Source organism: Rhinichthys klamathensis, unplaced genomic scaffold, assembly GCF_029890125.1.
Source record: "Rhinichthys klamathensis goyatoka isolate OS25496 unplaced genomic scaffold, OSU_Roscu_1.1 h1tg000645l_1, whole genome shotgun sequence".
Taxonomy (NCBI): Eukaryota; Metazoa; Chordata; class Actinopteri; order Cypriniformes; family Leuciscidae; genus Rhinichthys; species Rhinichthys klamathensis.
Window position 1 is genome coordinate 1 of NW_026607091.1, and position 15,429 is coordinate 15,429.

Consider the following 15,429-nt stretch of genomic DNA (forward strand, 5'->3'; position numbering starts at 1 on the left):
AGACATGAAAATCACTATCCAAACTTAAATGGTTGTAATTCAAGAATGCTTTGGAATATAGACCTATGGTTGGTCTTGTTTTAAAGAAGACATTTGCCAGATTATTGTAGAAGTGAAAGAAATTATGAAAGTGAAACAGAAAAAAAGTTATGAAAGTTTGAGTTAATAAAAATGAACAATGTAAAATTTTTATTATTTATATTTTATATAAAATATATATATTATAAAATATATTTTACTCTAAAACTGCAAGAAAATGAAAGCCAAAAATCTTAAGAAGTTGTGTTCCAAATTTTAGGTTGATATCTCAAAAAATAAGCTTTCAGTCAAGATTTTATTTTGGCGCATACCAAACTTTTTCACTAGATGCATGGAACGCCAAGCTTCCTTACTGACCATATAAGGGCGCCTCCATTTTCATATATGTTTTGAGTGATCTGAACCATGTATTTCCATAATTTTCATACAATTTTTGAAGTAGACATCCTATTCAGAAGTAGTATGGGTAGTTTTGACAGTATTTGATTTGAATTCAACCTCTAATAAACACATCAAAAGAGCACATATGTGCTGCAATAGGCCTGGAGGTTACTAGGGAAGAATTGCCTATTGTGTGTGTGTGTGCGTGTGTTCAAGAGAGAGAGACATAGTGTGTGACCTTTGCATTTTGGACCCAATGTCTCCCCTTTATTTGATTCATTGATTTGATTTCACATATTCTCACATTTCTCTGTTACAGTTTCACCAGTCTCATATTTCCCTATGTGTGTGTGTCTGTGTCTGTGTGTGTGTGTGTGTGTGTGTGTGAGCATGTCTATTTTGCAACCTTGATGGCTTACAGTCTCATGCTTTCATATCTGTGTGCTTTTTATCCTTACATTGATGAATAATTGCTTTTATTTCACACATTTCCCAAAATTAGCTTTTGCAATGACACACGTTCATTTGTGTGTGCGTGTGTTTTTGTGTGTATAAGTGTGTGTGTGTGTGAGTGTATTTGTCTGTTTTGCACTCTTGATGTTTTAGAGATTCACCCCTTCACTGTGTTATGCTTTTTTTCTGCATCGTGGCTGAATTGTAGATTGTACGCACAAAAAAACCTCTGTATTTTCATATTTTTGCCATTTTCCCAATTCATATCCTATGGCCGGTCATTTTTGACCGAAGGCCATGAGTGTGACTATTTTTTTTACGACCACTTAGACTTTTCTAAATCATGTCCCCAATTTTTTTTGTGTGTTCATACACTAAGTACCATAAAAGTCACCAAGTTTCGTACCATTCCGATGAAGCTACGATTTTTAACCATTTTTTTATTTAAAAAATTCCGGTCGGAAAACGACCGAAGAACACCAGAGGGTTAATTCCTTGTATGATAGAAATTCGCTCTCTGTTGCATTTCTCTGGTTTGCATCAGCTCCGAGCTCAACCTGAAGTTTTGAAATCTCTCTTGCCTTTGTCTTTATTTACATATGTATTTTGGTACCAGATTTGGGTATCATATCTCATTTAGGTGTTCCATGCATGGAAAATTGCTCATGCTGATTTTGAACAGCTTGATCAGATACAGATGCTTTAGTGCAGTGTCAATACTGCCAATTGACGTGTTCCAGAGCCTTGATTATGAGACCAGTCTTTGTTTAGCATGGATGAGTCACTTGATAATTAATGTGTGTTTTAGCCTTTGACAACATCTCAGCAGATTGATTTTGTTGTCCATGTGCATCATAAGATTACATAAGAAAGTTTTTGGCGGGTACATGTGCGACACATTATATCTACTAATCCCATGGGTGTGATTTTAGTTTAAAAAATAGAGGGGGGCGGTAGGAAGTTTTGACGTCACGAAATGGCACATGCTTGGAGCATGAAAATTAAGTTATGCAAAAATCTGTAATTGTGGGATCCTAAAGTGGTTGTGAGTCCCTCAGGCAGATACATATTCACCTGTGTGATGGACTGGTGATGTGTTGTTTGAATGTTATGATCAGTGATGGATGAAGCAATAATGAGTTAAGGATGTTAAACAGTGTGATACATTTTATTTGGACCTAAAGCATATTTTGTCTGTAATTCATGGCTTTCAATAGAAATTAGTGGAATTTTGCCATAAAAATCTTTAAAGGCCGTTTTTTCTCACACTCCTAGTGATGATTTTCCACTTCTGTAGCACCAAACTTTACAGTCGTATTCCTAACTATATTTTGAAGGTTTGTCCAGAGGGATTTGTTGATATATATTTCTTGGCCTGATTTATATGACATTGTATGCCTAAAAATAGGTTGGAAATCAAATGTTTAAGGCTATTGGCAGTATTTTCTGATTTACAGGGTAACAAAAAGAGATATTCATAATCCCCTCTGGTAATGTTTTTTCATTGACATATATCAACAAAATGCAAAAATAATTTTGAACCTTGTTGTTTTCAATGGTCAGATTCGTCACTTCAAAATATATGCAAATTAGCGCATATTTAATTAGATTAGCATATTTAAACATAAAATTACAGAAAACTTGCAATAATTTTTGTTCTCCTATTCATGCGAGTAATCAACTAGTTAAGTTAAGTTTTATGGTGATATCTGTAAGTTAAAATTGTTACCCTATTCACCTGTAGTGTCTCGCCTTAAAGCATATTAAAAAACATTACATAGACATATAAACATATAAACAACATTAAAACTTGATTTTCACAACAGGGGGACTTTAAACCAGCCCCAGAATGAGCAGTATTTGCTCATCATTAAGTCAAAACCGAAATTTAAACAAAATTCTGAATGTCCAGAAATCATTTAAACCACACCAGCAATGGCAAAACGTGTAAATGACACCAATCCTTTTCATGAGCATGTGGTTGAGTTTATGATTGTATAAGTTATGAATATTGCTGCACATGTATGTTAGTAGTTTGTTAGTAGTATATGTAGTAAGTGCTGCAGATGTTTTGTTTAGCTGCACAGTTATTTGTAAAAGCATTAACAAGCTTCACATTTTCATATAAAAATAAAATCATAAGAGAGGATCCAATGGGAAGAGGTCGGACTGTTGGAAAGATGACTCAACTAAACAGTGGAAAGCACATGTGGTAATGGGAAATCGGAGTAAATATTATGGTTGTGAAGTATCACTTTATCATTTGCTCTCACTCACGTCTTTTCATCTTCTCATGTTTCCGGTTGCATTTAAGAGTTAAAGCCCTTGTTGACAGTGAGATCGAAATTAGCCTTGGTGCAGTGTATTCCCCATTCAATAGATTTCAAACACCTCCACTGAGAGCTCTTCTGTGCTCTATTATCACCCAGAATCACAATAAACTCCACCTCTCTTGCATTAGTGAGATGCTAATTGAACACTAGGTGGACCAATTTAGCATTTCAGCGTGGAAAAAACTGTTAGTTCCGAATTTTCAGATGCATTAATTCAGTTTGCACCCCTCTGGAACTTGATGTCTGCACAAGGTAAATAAACAAACCGGTTTGTGCTTAACATGAAGTGATTTCTCAAGAGGATGGTTTCCTTTGAAATCAGTCCCCTAAATGTAGGTTAAGAAAGTAGTTGGTGAGCTGTGAACGCATGTCTGTTGGCTCAGACTCTATTGAAGTTGTTACACTGGAACACAAAAATGTGCGCTTGATTGCTTAAGACATTTTTTTTATAATTGCATTATTAAATGTATCTGTTGTCTTTCATGTCAAATACTTACATTTAACCAATTGCTTCAATCTATAGGAATGTTATGCCAATATGAAATTTGATTAACATCCATAAAAAACATCTTTACACTGCAAATGTGGAACAGAAGCTGCATCTGACGTGGCATTTATGACAAAAAAAATAGAAGACTATTGCTCTTGATATAATTATCATTAATGTCAATTAATAAAATGCATAAAAAGTTGTGTGTTTAAGGAAACGGCACGTCATTTACTCCTGCATGCAAAGCAGGCCAAGAACCATTTATAAATGAGTTTATTGCTTTTTATTAGAAAATCTAGACTTCACATTGTTTATTTTAGTAGCATGAAATAAATGAGCTAATTTCTCTGGATAACATGTTTGAAAGGTCACAAAAGTCTAACGGCAGATGCAGCAAGACACAACGAATAGTTTCATTGCAGATGTCATTTAAATACTCAAAAATTCAGTTTATCACATTTTTTTTAGACAAACCATGGAAACGTTTTGTGGAGGTTTGGACACAATGCAGTAGCATTCGACTCTATGTTGTGTTAATCGGCATAAAATGAGTTTTAGATTATGCAAATTGCATTCACTCTCGCATAAAAACTCTCCGTCCTGCTCATTGTTGGGTGGATGTCTCATCTTGCTGAAGGCCATTTGTGCTTAATAAGACAGGATAAGTGGTTTGCGCTAACCATCAACATGTAATTACGGAGAATAATAAACCACACAATTTCCAGACTTTTAAGTGTTTACACGATACACACAATTAAGCTACTTTCCTGCAAGTTAGCGTCTTTGGTATGAGGAAATCGCATTAGAAAGCTTAGTGGCTCACCATGTGTTTCTTGAAAATGTATATAAGCTCTTTTTTTTTTTTTTCTGTGACTATGAATTTTAAACATAGGTGGTGGAAAAGCAGTACAGTATGTAAGGAAATGTACTGCCTCAACAGCGTTTAAGCTCAAAGTTCTGTATTTTAACATTATGTTTTGCTCTTTTGGGGGTTTGCGATGTTAGCATCTTGAACGAAACGTCCTGCCAACAATAATCTCAAGTGTTTTTAAGATGTCGCCAAATTTATGCTGCCCTATTGAATGACAGCTAGGCTTTCGTCCAATGAACAGATGGATACCTTTCAGAACAGCTTTGCTCTAAAAAGCACGCTAAGCTAAACTTAGCATTGACTAGCCGTGTAACTGTGATCTTTTCCTCCTCACCTTTAGAAGGCAGCGGTCCTCTGAGGCCAGTGTTCACCAAACAGCCGGGAAGTATTGTATTCCCTCTCCATCTTAATGAGCCCAGCCGGGAGGTCACCTTCAGCTGTGAAGCCCAGGGACATCCGTCCCCGTCCTACAGGTGAGATCCCAGCATGCTGATGAACTTTGGTATAAAAAAAGCAAAGACAAGCTTTATTTGATCATTTTTTGTCAGTGGCAAAGACACGAAATACTTGATTAACCTGTTCAATCTAGGCTTGCGTTCGAGTGTAGGGACCTTGGAAGTTTTCCTGAGCGCTTTAGCACATGTTGGATATTTCTAACATGAAGGGAACTCTTTTTCAGGCTGCCAAGGACACATTATTTTATCAAAGAGTGGAGCTCTCCATTCCTGCTATTACCGAGAACCCTTTATATTGTCGCTACAGTCCTTGCTTTGACTCATCTCTGAACTAGTGTCAGGTGGTTTAGCCTTTCTGTTTTATTTACTGTATGTATTTTAACGCTAATTGGATTTCATTTCTCTTTGAAAAGCTATTTTCTTCTCTTCCATGGATGCTTTCTTTCTTTGACACCCTCTTGTTCTTGTGCTTGACCCCTGATCTCTTCGGCTTTGTTTTCAATTTAATTAAATCTTGTTTTAAATGTATGTATAATTTAATCTCAAAGACACAGTTCCTATATGTTTCTCTAGTCAGGCAGCTTATGTTGTGTTTCTCCTCAATAACCATAAAAGTCACCTAAATGAACAAAGAAAAAGGATGTCTGCACGCTGAAATTGGTGTTTCAAAAATGACCAAACTGCACAATGCATCGACCAGTCAGGAACTCATCAGGCACAAACTTTTAATATAAGTAACCTTTGCATTCATGTTTTTTGTTGTTGTTGAAAGAAATTAATACTTATATTTAGCAAGGACAGATTAAGTTGATCAAAAGTGACAATTGTAATGTATTTTTACAAACTTTCTATTCATCCTGAAGAAATATGCCATAAAAAAAATAAAAAAAAATAAAAAATATTAAGCAGGAATTTTTCAATGAAAGAAATGTTTCTTGAGCATCAAATCATCATATTAGAATGCTTTCTGAAGGGTCACGTGACTGAATATATATGAAAATATACATATTTACGACCTACATTAAAATCACTAGCATATTCAAGTTCAGTTATTTAACCCTTGTGTTCTGTTCGAATTCTGTGTACACCCTTTATGGACCGGGTCAAATTGACCCTAATTGGATTCAATACAATTCCTCAAAAATCACACTATGAAAAACAAGAAAGATTTAGATACAAACTGTAAACTTTTAATATCAACATTTGTAAAACATTACAAAAACATTATATCTGAAAATATGATTTATGAAAATGTTTTTAAAACATTTTTTACAACAGTTTTGTTTTGATAAAATTGGAAAATAAACAGTATACTGATTTTTTTGCATATATTTTTTTTTTTTTTTTTTTTTTTTACATTTTATGCTTTGAACATCGTAACTGAACAAAAAAAATTGCTGTTTAATGAAATTTTTTCATTTTCCTAAGTTAACTTTCCCTAGTTTCCTAAGACCTATTTTCCTAGTTTCATTTATTCACTCACAGGGAAGTGAGAAACCAAACATAACAAAATCATTCATCAAATAAATGTTTTTTATTTATTTTTTGGCTCTGTGAAGCTGCCTTTGAAAATCCTACATAAAAGTTTTGGGTGAAAGCTAGGTATTTTAGATTACTTGAATATTGAAATGAGAGCTTATTTTACTATCTGTGTCTGACAAAGATTTTCATCTGTAATTTGCAAATAATTCTAAACACTGTGATTTTAGCTTTTTCAAGTGTGTTGGTTTGGGTTAGAGCACTTTTAGATGCACTTGCACGTTAGAACTGGAGTTGAAGTGCCCTTACATACAGAAAATAAATGTTTTTATTTTGTGTTTGTACAGTTGCTTTTGAATGGCTGTCTATGAGGGTCAAATTGACCCGCGAACATCACGAACGTAACAGTAATTTTGTTTGTATATGTCAAAACACATCACGATGTTGAAACATTGCATGCATGTTCATCATGATAAATGAGAAAAAGTCACAAAATATCAAGAAAAAAAGCAAAAGTTAACCAGTATTTCCAACAACTTGAAAATCGAAACGGGTCAAATTGACCCGCAACATAACACAATTAAAAAAACATTTCAAAGGAAATCCACCACTTTAAGGCCCTGACATCTGTCTACAAGGAGTGTAAAAATAATAATTAAAGTGTTCAAATGCTAGACACTTTGAAACAGTCTGTCCTTGGATTTTTGTACGTCTGTTCAGCTGATAAATGATAAATTTGAATATTTTTTCTGCTGAAAAGAGTGGAATGTTTCTAACTGCACTATTTGGGCATTCACCCTCCTCAGTAGTCTGGAAAACATTCTCAATGTATTCAGAATATAATATGTCTAGAGCATATAGTCCCTGAAAGAATTCCGTTCAGCTGAACCAATTTATTCCTTTATTTTTTTCTCTTAAAGTGCATCATTGAATTTGAGTGACAGGCAGAGCAAACAGTGAGCTGTTCATGCAAATATATCTCCCAAGTCCCATGCATTAACTTGTGCAGCACGGCACAGATTTCTATCAGTATGGAAAGGTCGTAGACGTGACCTTTAGTGTGTGTGGGGGGAAACGTGACCTCATGTTTTTTTGCTTTTTTTTGTGTTTTTTTTTGTGTTGTATTGATTTCCATTGCACATAAACTCAGACAGGTAATTGACATGGATCATGTCTTTGTCCACATTACATCCAGATGGCCCCTATAGTGCCCTTCTCTGTTTTCTCCTGTTTTCTTCAATTGAAATGGCCGTAATTTGCTGTGGTATACACACTGCAGACTCATTTGTTTTCATTTGTATGTTTCATTGACAGAGAGGTCTGTTTTGTTTTTCAGTGATTACGATTTACTAATGAGGAAATTCAGTGATTACGTTACTTGACTCTATTGATTAATTGCGTGATGACGTAAAGATGAGGCTTTTGCTGCAGTGGATCTGAACTCATGTGCGTCTCTTGGGTTTTGTGGTTTCTGATGTCTTACTGTGTGACTGGACTGGGCCATCGATCTGTTGTAAAAGTCACGTCTTTCTACTTAACAGCCTTTGCTGTTGTTTGTGTTTTTGTCACTTTGTGTTCATGAATGCTGAGCACTTCTTTTTCTTTCTTTTTTTTAAAATAGATCAAAATGAATTCAATTTTCTTTCCTTTTTTATTCATGTTTGATTCATGTTGATAATGAAAACATATTAATAAATGTTAAAAGTATTAAAGGATTATTATTTAAAGTTATTTAATTCTTTCTGTAAAATGATAAAATCATACAAATCAAAAACTATGCGTTTTAAAATTGGGGTTTCAAAACTTGCAAACATCTTGAATAAACTTAAAATAACATGACTAAAAAATAAATCGGCTCATATATCTAGTTTGACTTGAAAGGTCGGTGTTATTTTTATTAAAATTTTGGATTAGCTTTTATGTTCTTATTTTCAATCTTCAATTTAATTTTAGTTTAAGTTTTAGTAATTATGTTATGTGATTTTGTCATTTTTATTAGTTTTATTGTTTTTAAATTTCTGTTGACCTTTATTTTATTTTAATTTCAATTTTCGTCATTTTAGCACTTCTTAAATGTATTTCATTTCAGTAGTTCTCAAGCAAATACTTCTAGTTTTCATTTAATATTTTTTTAGTTTATTTCAGCTTTATTTCAATAAACAATAATTGTATTAGTTTTAGCTAAAAATAACAACACTGCTTGAGGTGGACAGTCAATATTACCTTTCACTCAGCATTTTTAAAAGGTTCAGGATCTATGTTGGATTATGTTTGTGTAAAGTACCATATATATATATTTTAAATATATCAAACAAATATATCTCACTATGTTTTACTTCGAATAAGGAGGAACATATTTTCAAGTAGCTATACTCCAAACTCTCCATTTACTCTCTGCTAACTTCCCCCTGTGTTTTATAGGTGGAAAATGAACGACAGCTTCATTTCCCCTCAACCTGGCTCTCGATACAGCATCTCAGGAGGAAACCTTCGAATCAGCCAGCTCAATAAGGAAGAGGATGCTGGTATTTACCAATGTCTGGCCTCCAACTCTTTCGGGACCATTCTCAGCAGAGAAGCTAGTCTTCACATTGCTTGTGAGTCTCTGTTTAAGTCATTTCTCTTCCTAAAAACCTAAAAACTCCATCAATGATGCTTGGTTAGTCTTTTCCACATCATTTGAGGTGGTTTTAGTGGATTTGCGAACTGTAGACACATTTTACCTTAGAGCAGCTAAAGCATGGTCTCTGAATGTAGTCAGAGTTAATATAGCGAGCAGCACTGCGGAAGGCACATGATCCATATCGTATAAAAATGGCTTGTTAATGATGACTTAAATTAACCATGAACTGAGGGTTTGCATTTATGGAATTACAAAGCACTTTCTCTGCAGCTTATGGTAAAAATGTTCCTTGATCTTCTGAGATAAAGTAACCATTGTTATGACCCGTGTGATAAGGACGGGCTTGACGTGAACTTTTGTTGTTGGTAAAAAGGAAACCCCAGCCGACAGATCACCAAAGACACAACTCTAAGTTCCACAAAAGTATCATTTATTTAAGGTGGCAAAAGTAATTGAATTAAGGAGCAATGGCTTCAGGGTGCCCCAAGGCCAAAATAATAAACAAAATAGAACTTTTAAACAAACATTTATAAATTACCTAATCGGGGAATAAAGAAAATTACAAAGAAACTTCCCTAACTCCTTATAAATAAAGTCACAAACAAAGTCAAAAATAAAGGGCAGGACACCCCTACGCTCCTAAAACATAGAACAGAACTGAATTAAGCCATCACAAACAAACATAATCAACTGAAGGGTTTGGGATCTGCCGACGGGAGGAGGAATCCAGAGCTATTCACGCCACCAGGCCAACGCCAGAATGAGCTCGATATCTCCGATTAGCACCGCCCTTTTAAAGCGGCGCATCAGTAGATCCACCAATCAGGCTCCTCCAACGGCAGCCAATCCCTGCACACATATACAAAACAACAACCCACACAAAACAAATACCGAGGATCGTAACACCATTTATGAATGCTAAACATATTGTTCTAACTTTCTAAACACTTTCTAAACATTTTGTGAACAGATCAATCAAACCACATTCAGAGGTAGTAAAAAATGTATGTAACCGCATTGGAATTAGTATATCTAGTAAACGTTAATCTACCCTGATGCATCCTGGGCAAAGCAAAAAGACCACCTACTGACTTGTTGTTCTAAAACAAGGGTTTATGCACTAAAACAAAAGACTTTGTGGAACTTCTCCGATTTGCCCGACATCAACATGCAGTGACATACTGTAGATCATATGAAGCATGCACATGCACATCCAAAGTACAATATACAGTGTGTAGGATCTTGACAAAAATAATGAGCATTCTGATCACGACTTCACGTTTGCATTGAGAATGAATTGTTAAAGCATTTATTGAACCAGTAGTCTGTGTCACAGAAGATACTGTACATCTGAGACATCTGACACCTGCAAGACGATGCCGAACGCGGTGAGTGTGTGTTAGAATTCAGGAATGGTGAGAGAACATTGGTACGTTTTTCGTCTTTAAACCAAACTTGGGTCTTGAGTCGATAACGTTTAAATCCTATCTGGCTAGCGCACTTCCTATAATGTTTACACGTTAGGTCAGTAGGCGGAGAGTAGGTTTCATTCGACCACATGAGCGTTTACATTACAAAAGCAATCCGGTCGAATGTGTTTTTGACTACCTCTGGATGTGGTCGAAAGTGGACAAGCTCAAAATATTTTAGACCCAGTTTTCACCTGTCATCATCCACTTGTGATCCGATCCACCAAGAACTCATCTTAAAGGTTGGGTAGGTCGTTTTTGGTCTAAAAAACTTTTTCCCAAATTTGTTTAAACTTTCTATATATATCAATGCATAATTAAAATGTAAGTACTCTGATAAAAAGAGTATAAAAATCGAGTGACTCTAGACCGTTTAATCTGCACTAAACACAGCTCATTATTTCCTTCCGGGACGAAACAAAGGATTGGCTTAGGCGACTGTCACTCTCTCGCAACCATGGCAACACCCCCGCTGCTACATGCGCTGCCCACATGCGCGCACTCGTTTGACTCGAGGAGGGTAAGAGACTAGTAAGAGACACAATTACATGCAAAACACGGCGTATATGTTATGAATCTTACACAAAATTCACCTTCATCACAGTGTAACTGATTGTAATGGGAAAACGTGTATCAATGCAACCTGTTTTTAGCTTTGCTTTATGTTACTAGCTCGTTAACGAATCAAACTCAATATATTTTAAACTTTAACAGTATCGATATGCTAGCTTGATAGTGAGTACTAACAGCCATGTTAGTTGTTTATATTCATAATGATAAAGTTAGGTATTTTATTACATGTGAGTCTGACATGATGTCACTACATGCACTGCTCCACTCCGCTCGGCGCTAGTAAGCGCGTCCTCCAGCTGTGAGCTGTCGGCATCGCACGTTCATGTGTTTTGGGGGCGTGGTTTTGGAAGGAGCCCAGAATGGAGGGGGTGGAAGTGAATGGAGATAAGTAGCTGTGTTTATTACAGCCCTGAGAGGACTACAGACACTCGATTTTTATACTCTCTTTTCCAGAGTACTTACATTTTAATTATGCATTGATATATATAGAAAGTTTAAACAAATTTGGCAAAAAGTTTTTAAAAAAAATTCTACCTACAATACCTTTAATACCAGGTGTGAACAGGGCCTTACACGCCAACACTTTTGAACAGTGTAGTTCCTGGTAAAACTCTAAATAATAAATTATTATTTGACAAGATTCATTAGCAGTAAGCATAGCAAGAGTTTGTTTTATTGTACTGGAATTTAAAGCATTCAGTCATTATGATCCACATCATAGACTGATGAGATCTTGATGAGAACTGATGTTTCATGGCCCTGGTTTACCTGTTTTCTCTGTGTGATGTCTGCTGGATCCCTGGTGGCAAGGTGAACTTGGTGCTTCTCTCTTTTTGATGGCTGGCTCTTCTGTAGCAATGATGCCCTGTGATGGATGTGAGACTGAGTTCAGGGACCTGTTCCCTGCTGTCAAACCCAGTGTGATCTTTAAAACGGCTCTGGCTTCTGTTATATTATATGCGGAGTGAAGGTGGAACACATGCAGGTCCTCAAGCTTTATGTGTTATCAATGTTTTCTCTCAATTGCCTGGACCCCTAACCTGCTGTGTCTTCCAAATTGATCGCTCTCTTATTGTCCAGTGCCTGTAAAGCATCAGGGGAGGCTGATCTGAGACCTTCCTCTGCGCCTCACTCTTAGTATAACATAATGGTGTAAATGTGAGAGATTGAGTTATATTGAAGACAAAAAGTAGTTAAGCACATCTGAACACCTTACAAATATCCTGATAAATGTATGGTTAATAATCACCAGCTGTTGTTGCCAGAATTGCACCAAATCTTTTGGTGACAATGTTTCAGGATGGCACATTGCACTCTTAAAAACAGTTTGCATAAATGTTTTTGAGTTTTGACAAATTCTATTGAAATTACATTAAACCATCGAACTACATTGACTTAAAGGGACTTAATTTGTAGCATGAACACACATTTTTAAAGTTGATTACTCAAAAGAAATAAGTTGCTCCAACTACTTGAGTTGTAGTCCTGGAACCAGTTAATCTTATCTATTTGAGTTAGATACACTGCTATTATAGCACATTCTAAATGTTTAACATGTGAACAAGTAATTAGTGGCAAGTAATATTACTTGCCACTGGCATTAGCTCAGTCCTTGCTTTTAGAGTCAATGTAGTGTTTACCTTCATACACTTTTTACTCTTTGGCACAATGGTAAAATCTTCAACATCAGAAACTCTTTTAAATGTCAAACATAAGAGCAGGTATTTCCTTTCACTAAAAACAAATAAAATAACACTTAATTTCAACACTTTATTCTCCTTATCCAGTCCTTTGAAAAGCATGCTGGTAACTGGAAATCAACTGCCCAATTTCCAAAGTTATCAAGACAATTTCATTAAGTTACTACAAATTAATTTTTTAACAAAAATAAATTAACACAGAAATTTGAGTTTAAATTACACACAATATTAAGTTAATGTAATGATCATCAGTTTTACATTAACAGCACTCAACAATAATACTTTTTGAAACTTAAAATGTTTAATTAAGTTAATAAATTAGAATTTTTAACTTGAAACCATGGATTTATTTAAGTTGCCTGGGTTACTTTTTTAGAGCCCCTGCCCCTTTAATCGCTAATAGTAAAGTGCCCTTTCTGTGTTATTGCAGTGCCCCCTGGAATACGATTTCGACCGAGGGGGACCGCTAGGGCAGGGGTCTATGCACGCCACTGAATGGCAATGGACAGTAAAGTCAGTGCACAAAATTCTAGACCCAGAACTAACTGAAGTTACTTCAATTTCATCCACAATAGTGAATCTCATTTTGTGTACAACAGAAAACACCTTTCATGAACAAAATCCACCCAGCATGTCACAAAAGGATTTCATCCATGAAACGCTCAGTATTTGAATGAGATAGTATGTATTTTGTAGAAAAGAAAAAAAAAAGAACAAACAAAATACACATTCGGTTTATAATTCCATCATTCCACAAAATAGGTCAGGTTACACTTATTAGTAGTAGCAGATACTTTGCCAAAGAGTGACTTTACAGTTTGGGCTGTTGCCAAAGGTTAAATTAGGCCAGAACGGCATTGTACCACCTTCAAAAAGGAAAAAAAGAAAGATAAGTGGGAAGTATGTGTGCAGGGCATTTAGGGTTCTCAATCTGCTCCCACCATCGATTCAGCAATGGTATCTCCCTCTACCTGCTCCTCCTGGTCCCTGCCCATCATCAGCTCCACCTCCAAAGACACCCCATCCACAGCTGGATTATAAACAAGTTCCTGTTGTCCTGCTCTGGGGTGCGTTTCCCAAAGCCAACTATGGTCTTAAATTCTGTCATTACCAATAGAGTTCAATGGAAACTGCGATTATAGTTGGCCAACGATGCTTTTGGGAAAAGCTCCCCTGTTTAGTTCCGGTTTCCTTAGTTACTGATTATCTCCTCGTTTGTTTCTGTGGTTACATATAATTTTCACCTGTCAGTCATTATGTTCGTCTTGCATACTCCCTGTTATGTTCATCCCTTTTCGATTCTCGTATGTGTTTAGCGGTTTGCGATTTCTCCAACGTTTCCCTGTGTGTTCCTGAGTGTTATGAAGTTTAAATAAATACTATTCTGAGATCCTATTCCGTCTCGTCATGCGTGCTGCAGCACTATATACACAAATTTCAAAATATGTGTAAAATTGTGAGGTATATTTTTTACTTTGCCTATGCTCCAAATATCCACTAGCCATTAATGCTAGCTTGATTCGTTATTTTAAGCACTCTGTCACTTGGTGCAGCGTAGCCATTTATTCTTTCTTCACTTAATCATGTTGATCTTTTGTGCTTTTCTGCTTCATTTGGTTTGACATCTGTATCTAATCTGTATCTATGGTTGCTAGCAAGCTGTAAAATGCTTCACAAGCCGATGATTCCCTAGTGAATGTGCTTAATAATTTGAGGCACATATGTGTGTATCTGCATATTTTATTATGGCACACTAGTACTCAAATAATTCATATATATATATATATATATATATATATATATATATATATATATATATATATATATATATATATATATAATTCATGATGATTCTCTCACAACCTGAGAATGGTTTGAGGAAAAACTCAGAAGAGGAAGATTTTATGATACTGTAGATGCTTTTGTGGACCATTTTTAAATCATTTTGAGTTTATGGTGGAAAGGCAAGGCTATTGTGGTTGAGTCAGAATGACTGTTTCTACATTAGCTAACTGCTCTGGATGTTAAAGGTAGATGTTTACTTGAAGAATAGAACTTTTCGGACTGATGAATTTTACACTAAAGCATTACAGTGTTAAATCAATAAAGCTACACTGCATTTCCACAGCTACCCTAGAGAAAATCTCCTGTGTGGTCCACTATAGTTCATGGACTCAGCCCTATATATTTTTGGTGTCTGGAGACAGCAGAGGACAATAAATGAAGGACTAAAGCTTCTTCTCGGTGCAGATATAAATTCTGGTTGTTTCAAAATATTGTTTGCAAGCCTAACCTTCAGTATGGCTCCAAGAACAAAGCCACATTTAATTTGGAAATGGTGTCAATTTGTGTGACATTTTGCCAACATACACTCAGAAATTGCTAGTATTTCATCTCATAGTATATTAAATCCCAGCCTTGTTGAAAGTACATCACCTTTCAGTTCAGTTAATTGTTTCACCTGGATTCTTAAAGACAACTCTGAGTCATTGCAGTTAAATGTTTTTGAGTTTATGTTAAATCTTATTCTCTACTTTGAAACTAATTTAGTCAAAGTCTATTT

At 35.5% G+C, this 15,429-nt stretch overlaps 1 protein-coding gene across 1 annotated transcript in view; it reads left to right on the forward strand.

The window, feature by feature from the left end:
* Positions 1–4,907: 4,907 nt before the first annotated feature.
* Positions 4,908–15,429, forward strand: part of cntn3a.1 (contactin 3a, tandem duplicate 1) — a gene marked incomplete at its 5' end in the record, with an annotated part of 53,916 nt that continues 43,394 nt past the window's right edge. Inside the window, 2 exons of the mRNA XM_056241481.1 lie at positions 4,908–5,040; positions 8,923–9,098. Coding sequence (XP_056097456.1) covers positions 4,908–5,040; positions 8,923–9,098 — 309 coding nt within the window. The remainder of the gene's footprint in view (positions 5,041–8,922; positions 9,099–15,429) is intronic.